This window comes from Triticum urartu, chromosome 3, assembly GCF_003073215.2.
Source record: "Triticum urartu cultivar G1812 chromosome 3, Tu2.1, whole genome shotgun sequence".
NCBI classification, from domain to species: Eukaryota; Viridiplantae; Streptophyta; class Magnoliopsida; order Poales; family Poaceae; genus Triticum; species Triticum urartu.
This window is the reverse complement of record NC_053024.1, coordinates 675,707,196-675,714,827: the sequence shown is the minus strand read 5'-3', so window position 1 is coordinate 675,714,827 and position 7,632 is coordinate 675,707,196. Positions and strand designations below refer to the sequence as shown.

Here is a 7,632-nt window from a genome sequence, read left to right as displayed (position 1 = left end):
AAACTGATCAAACATATGAAACGGACCACAGATATCAATGACAAAAAGGAAATAATACTTACTAGTGTCCCTTTCAGGCATTCTGATTATATCGAGGAGACTGAACATTGAAGTGCCTGATTGGACTCCCAAGTATAGTGGTCACAGAGAAATAGATAAAATATCTTAATTTACTAGTAATATCACTGTGAATGTGACTGCTGAGTTACTTTACAAGCTGCATTTTTCTCATCTGAAGGGTCTGAAGGGGAGAACACAAGCTTGCCTATGTATTGACAGATACACCATTGGAACTTAGAATCCTGAAATCTTGAGCTTCTGTAGGTGATGGTAATTTGGTACCTCGGCATGTGTAAAGGTACAAAAGGAGAAATATGAATTCCACAGTTGGATACATAGATAAAAAGGGAAACGTGAACAAGAAAACCAAAACTGAAACCTAGAGATCCTGCATTATTTTTACCGAGGCAGACTGAAAGTTAACCATTGAGACGGTTGCCTGACAATTTTTCTGGTTTACTACTAGCATTACACTAAAATCTATCCACCTAAAGTACCACATGGGAAGGATAACTCTTTGAAGAACAAGGTACCAGCTCTCTAGGTGTTATAAGAAATGAAACGTTTTAGCAACCACTGTGGAACACAGGCATCAATTTCAAGCTCTACAATCAGTTTCAATAACATGGGCGAATGATGCGACAAGTCCAATCCCTAGCGGAAAAAAAAACGATTGACCGTCGTGGCAATTCTTTGGTGTTGGTGGGTTTTCGAGTGAAGAATTCCAGTTTGTTATCTGAGTAGGTGTAATCCTTCGTTCCCAAGCCAGAAACATAGATGGCAGGTCACCATTCACCAACAATGGCAGCCACAATTTAGCGACACAAATTAAGCTCATGCTTCAGTTGTTGTTCACTGAGTATCGAGTTGTTAGCCCTCCAACGAGGAAGGTAGAAACAATTCAAAGTACACAGATACATACGGGGTGAAAATACAGACGTGTGAAGTACGCCTGACTTACAGGCAAACTAAGGCATAACCTAGTGGTGGGAAGGGGCTGATGGCTTCCCACCCACCTAGGTTCAAGGCATGATACTTGCAATTTGGGTTCGTTGCACCAATTATACTGTATGGGGTTCCCTTACAGTCTTTCTGTCAAAAAAAAACGCCTGACTTACAGTCCATGTTGTTCCTGCCACCATAAAAAAATCAACACTAAACTAGTGAACTTAATTGTCTGTTCAACTTCGTACCCCTAAATTCCTGAAGTGCAAAAAAACAAGACTGATAATAAAAGATACAGAAGTATAACAGTTTAAAATTAACAGTGTACACAGCCAGGAAAACAGCAAAGCGTTTGTTGAATGTACATGTAGCATACAAAGTTAGCCATATATGCTATTTACATGCAGATTAGGATAAGGAAATATTTATTAATGAATTAAATCAATTCTATCTTAAGAAAAGAGTAAAGATGTAAAATAGAAAATAGAAACATATTACCTCAAAACTTGCTACCCTTGAAAAATGTACTACTCCCTCCGTTCCTAAATATGTCTTTTTAGATATTCCAATATGGACTATCTGTAAAAGGGCTTATATTTAGAAACGGAGGGAGTAGTACATATTTCAAGAGTATATATTTCAGGAGTATTGTTGTAGCAGGAGAAAATGCACAGCCAACAATCATAAACATATGATAACTTCCCTTTAATCAGTTATCTGTTTGAAATATATATGTAATACCTAAGACCAACCTTGGATGTACTAGAAGTATATTTCGTAGGACTTCAAAGGTTCAACCTATAATTTCAATTTGATTCGGAGAGGCGGTGAGCCGTAGGAAAACTACCTGGGTCAAGCTGTTCTGATCGTGTCTCTTCTTTTTCTGGTTTGGACTATGTGTTCCGATCAGACTGTGAGAAGCATAGGAGCTTTGTGGCTACCATTTCGTCAACCTTTTGTTGTCAAAGAAAGCTATTTGGACTGGACAATGATTATGTTCTACCTTAACAAAGGATACTGCCTACAAAATACATCCTTCTCTTCTGTCCTGCTTCGCACATACATGACTGTTTCCTGGGACTGATAAAATCATTCTTTGTTTCCATATATCGGCACAGACCTACCATGGCAATACCAAATTGTACTCCTTTGATCAGAAGTAGTCACATCTCAGAATTTGGATGATCAACATTCAGCAACTCTGACTCCTAATATTTGCAAAAACTTTTTAGACTGAAGTAGCACTCTCAGATTTATCAATGGGATGACTTTCACATCACAATTTTAGTTTAATTCAGCAAAAAAAATAAAAATTGAACCATTTCTTACCTGAAGCATTGTGCATATTCATTGTGAAGTAGATCTTGAAAGGAACGAAGTTCAGTATATGACAGGCCAGGAAGGACCAAGAAAACCACAGATGTTTGCTTGCTTCTTCTTGACTACCTAGACAGTCAGGACAAGACACTGGATGTGAATTAGCAACATACTACTAACTTAATTATACCCTTGTCGAAGTGCAGCTGAGATCTTGTTTTGCTGCAAGTGCAATCTGTTAATTTGAGTTGGCATTTCCATGGGGAATGTAGGAACATTCGAACAATACATACAGAGGACGGAAATTTGACATTGACTTAGAATCCATGTAGCTACTGGCATCTAAAAACACATGAACATTTAAATTGCAGTAAACTTGTTGCCTCGTCGAACTTTGTATCCCTAAACTCCCACATAGGAAAAAAGTGCCTGGTCTACAGGGAAGAAACTTTGCCTGTCCAGACAATTTCATCCAAAAGGAGTGAGATGTTTGAAGCTAACAGGGAGCTCGACTCAAAAGGAAAAATACACATTCCTAGGACTGCATGACTCAAAGGACGAAACTAGCTGATATATCACTCTACAGGACATTGTGATCCTCTCTGTAATCTGTTTTTGAAGTTGGAATAAATGGCGCCTCCCTCTTGTTCAAAAAAGAAAAAACATACTCCCTCTGTCCCAGAATAAGTGTCGCTTATTTAGGGACGGAGGGAGTACTATAGTAAGTTGTAGCGATTTAAAAAAATAACAATACCCACAACCAAAAACACAAACATAATTGAAACATCTTTTTCAATAGAAATGGACCAATCCTTACATATACATTACATAAAAATAGATGACACAAACATCTTGTGCAAGTCATTTCTTATACATCTCTTAAATAGATGGCAACTAAAATAGGCTTGTATGTGAGATGAATTTCTAGACTAATTGTTCCTAGGTAACTCTTCAATCCAACATGGGGTGTATGGAAAAGATTTGATCCTCTCCTGTTCATTACTTAACTGTTTGAAATGACCATAATCATTTGGGTATATATTCCCTAATTCTTCAATCTTGAAGCCATTCAAATGATATGCCAGTGCTGTCCACTCTGGTGTACTACTCAAGAAGACAATCTCTTTGTATGGGTGAAACCCAAGTATCTCAATGTCTTCATCATATGAATCATCATAATGCTCTTCACCCCAGTGACACTCTTCAACCATATCACAATTGTTAACAACATTACGATTGTTGTACTTCCAATCCAATTTCTTTTCAATTATTGCTTTCTTGTTGTCTTCTAAGCAACAATGCTTAACCAAGTTCTCGTTTTCAACATCATCGTCAGAGTTCCATTCAAAAATCTCCTCAGTGGTTGCTTTCTTGTTGCCTTCTAGGAAACTAGAAGAACAAAACAGGTTATAGTTAATATCTTCTAAGATCCAATGAAGTCGTCCACAATATCGGTGATGTGCTAGCGCATCCTTAAGGTCTTTGTCATGCTTCAACATCCACCCCATCTGACCACATGATTCATTGAGGATCCAAACACCAAGCCAACACTTACGCTGAGGCCAGTACCTATCAAATGCCACAAAGTACACCCCCTTTTTTGATCTAACAATATCGACACAAGGATAGTCGTGTGCTCTGGTATCCATGACAGGTGGTTTAATTACACTGTACGTATTATCAGACAATGATATCCTGCAGAATCAAATCAATGTACAAAACTGTCTAAGAACAAAATGGCAGGATAGAAGTGAAATAAAATATAAACTAAGAAACCACATACCTCATAATTAAATAAACACTGCAGAGTACGTAAAGTGCTCCTCGATAATAGACGCCATTGGATCGCTTGTAACCCATGTGCCTCTCACTGACAATCCCTGTAGCACCCCCTTGTCGAAAAAAATACTTCTCCTTCCAACAACCCGACTTTGATGAGAATACATATATCTTTAATTGTGATGGTGGCCATTCAGATTCCTCCATCGAGGGGTCAACCTCATCTTCAGAATGATAGTCATCCAAATGGGGGGTCATAAACACCTCGTAGTACGGTGATACCATCGGATCATAGACCAGATGCCCACTGTACCACACGTTTCCTGTGCCATCCTTGGGAGCAGGGCACGGTGGCAAAGCACTCCAGCATCGGGTGGCAGGGTTAACCACCCGGTTACCGTGAAGCAAGAGGAGCCCATTGCAGTGATCATCGATGTTATAGTCACGCCAATCATCGCAGTCGTCGTCCCATATAGTGCCGCCATGAGGGGTGGCGGAGGGCAGGAAACTGAGGTTGCCGCTGATGGCGCGGGCGCCAGACGCAGAGGAGGGGCGGGCAAGGAATTCGGGATACTTGTGATCGTCGAAGTGGATGAAGAGGCCGGAGAGCGAGAGCGGGAGCAGGTCGGCGCGCAGGAGGCCGCGCGCATCGATGGCGTCGCGCCAGGCCGTGCAGACGCAGCGGGAGGTGGCGATCCAGCGCGGTGGGACGCGGCGGAGGACTTCTGCGAGCACATCCTCGGGCAGCGGCGCCGGCCGCAGCTCCTCGCCACGAGGGGGCTTCACCTCGTCGCCGGCCATCGCCTCGCCGCGATAGTACGATCCAGGGGATCTTCAACTTGGAACCCTAGGGAGGCAACAGCATTGCAGCGCCGGTGATGGGGCGTCGGCGCGGCAGCGGACTGGGGTTCGGAGGACGCTGCCGTGGCGATGGGGAGTGGAAGCAATGGCGCGGCTGGTTGGGCGGCGCTGGAATCCGGAGCAAGCGAAGGCAAAAGGAGGCGCAGCGGTGGCTTTGGCGGCTTCAGAAATGAGGAACGGGCAAACTTGTACCATTCCCCTTTTTCTTAGTGACGAAGGAATGGGTGTGGCATTGGCTGAAGCCCCCCAGGTGTGTACTTGGGCTGGGCTCCCCTAAAAAAATAATTGGGCTGGGCTGGGCTCCCCCCGACTGAGATTTAGCCAGGATTGACCCTTTTCCTAATCAATGAATTTGGCGATTTTAACCCTTGGAGCCTTTTGTGGAAACTATCTACTTGGTCTTGCCCTCATGGTTCACCTGGTTTTTGTTGTCAAAATCCAAGACTTGAATGAAACACAAACGTTGCCTATGTTATGTAGCATTGCCAAATTCTCCTTTCTTTCTCTTTATATACTTAGAATATTCTTTCCCAAAATTTTAGCAACAAAATAGCCGTTCGGTGACCTCGCTTTCTAACTACACTCAGTCACCATGTGCTTAGCGATTTTAGGTTCTCAACCATTGGAATTGGGGCTCACATATAAAAATATGAGGTTAGCTTAGCTTGTGCAGTTTTGGTCTTTTACGGTTTCTTATCAAAGGATTAGACAAACATCGAGGTGCAAAAAATTGAAGCTCGTATCGACAATTCTGAAGAAACATGGTCTAACTATTTATTTTATTAGGGTATGTGTTTTTCGTTGTCTTCTGTGTGTTTTGCTTACTTGATGAATAAAGTCGGATCTTTTTCTTAGGAACAACAAAGAAAAACTATTAGCCTCTTGAGTTAACCTTGGAATACACAAAATCCTATTTAAGGTATATGTTTCCTACTTACTCTCTTCGAACCATGAAAAAGTAATGTTTGGGATATTGATATAATCTTTAAGATTTGACTTTGACCTGTATTTTTATATTGTAGTTAAAAATATATATAATATAATAATAATAAAACTCAAGATAAGTATATACATGTGATTTTGAAAATATTTAAAATGATGCCGTTGGTAACAATATTAGAATTTTGACTTACAGATGCCGCAAATGTCCACAAAATAATTACATTGTTTGAACTAGACAAAGTAAGCTCACTATTTACATATTTAATGTTGTAATGAACATTAAAATCGAAGAATATCGGTGATACGAACGCAACATGGTACAAAATTGAAAATCCAAATCAATTTGCACTTTGCGCGCCGGAGGGGGGGGGGGGCAAATCTACTACCCATTACAAATTGAATTGGCAACATGGTATATTTTCTCGGTATAAACTTAATTGCAAATATTCTCGAATGCCTCCGGAAGGATACTTCTAATATAATTTTATGAAAATTTATACGCTACTAGCAAAAGTGCCCATGCGCTTGCAGCGGGAGAAGAAAATAGCACACATCCCTAACCCAATAACCATGACTCGATATCCCAATAGTTCTTGCCGAGGCGTCTCTCTATCTGAGCATAAGATGAGAAATCTGCTTTTTCTCATGCAAGATTTTGCCAAGGAGTGCATGCATGGTTATCGACAATTTCTTTCGTCTCCAATTGGGCTTTATTGAGGTGTCCATTTGCAATCTGGGTTGGTGTCGGCACGCAAAAGAGATGGATCGTGCAATATTGATTAAGGTTGCACCCTAAAAACATTTTTTTAATGTTTAACATGTAAAATAACATCATATTCATATTATTACCATTTTTTAATCAAATTTCATATATAACATGTTAAAATTGGAGTTAGGATTTAAAAGATATGTATATTTGAAAAAGAGTACTATTTATTCTAGATAGACTCCGGGTTAATTACAGAAACAACAAGGAGGTTTTCGTTAAAGCACAAAAAACGATTCGCTTTCTGTCATGGAGTGTGAGCCACTTTGTATAAAAGAGAGGGGTATTTCTGTAAGACCGTAAAAATGGTTGGTTTTCTCTCACTTAAAGATGGATGGCGGGTTAATACCAGAAAAGAGAGGGAGGTTTCTGTAAAAATGCATGACGGACGAAACACTAATCAGTAATCCCTTTTTTAGTAGGTATGGACTATTTGAAAATATTGTCTATTGGATTTCAGATCATCATTTGTTGCATGTGCCAACTCAAAATAAAGAATCGAAAGGACAAAGAACTACTCTTGCACTCATCCTAGACAAAAGAACTACTCTTGCACTCATCCTACACATCCAGCTCATTACCTTTTCCCCCAAAGGCATGGTCGCCCAAGGAGGTCACGATGCTGGCCTTTAGAGCAAGTCCAAAGGCGTGCACTAAAATGGACACAAACGACCGCGAACATGTTCAAACATGTCCGGGGACAGTGGATGGGGTGGCCATCCAACCTGGTGCACCAAATGTTCGCCCCTTGTTCAATGGAGAGAGGAGAGAGAATGGAGGAAGAGGAAAAGGTGGGTTTGTGGTGGGGTCAAAGGCTTGTCCATAGTGTGTTCGGATTTCTCCAAACCACTTCTATGTTTGATACTAGTTTGTGAGATTTCGTATATTTGTACGTATTCGTGTACACATTTGATCTACCATATTGGGTGGGAAAAAGTGGCCCTACCACCCCGTACAGACAT

General features: G+C 40.8%; 1 protein-coding gene across 1 annotated transcript; it reads right to left on the bottom strand.

The window, feature by feature from the left end:
* Window positions 1-3,108: 3,108 nt before the first annotated feature.
* LOC125549086 lies at window positions 3,109-5,156 on the bottom strand. The gene is made up of 2 exons (XM_048712576.1): window positions 4,106-5,156; window positions 3,109-4,017 (listed from the first exon to the last, which is right to left on the bottom strand). Exons 1-2 carry the CDS (start codon window positions 4,900-4,902, stop codon window positions 3,252-3,254), a joined length of 1,563 nt encoding a protein of 520 aa, XP_048568533.1. The 5' UTR covers window positions 4,903-5,156; the 3' UTR covers window positions 3,109-3,251.
* Between the last annotated feature and the right edge of the window lie 2,476 nt (window positions 5,157-7,632).

Coding starts and splice junctions, on each gene's coding strand:
- LOC125549086 (XM_048712576.1), bottom strand. CDS start 4,902: ATGGCCGGCGACGAGGTGAAGCCCCCTCGTGGCGAGGAGCTGCGGCCG. Junction 4,018..4,105: donor AGTGTTTATTTAATTATGAG/GTATGTGGTTTC, acceptor TTGATTCTGCAG/GATATCATTGTCTGATAATA.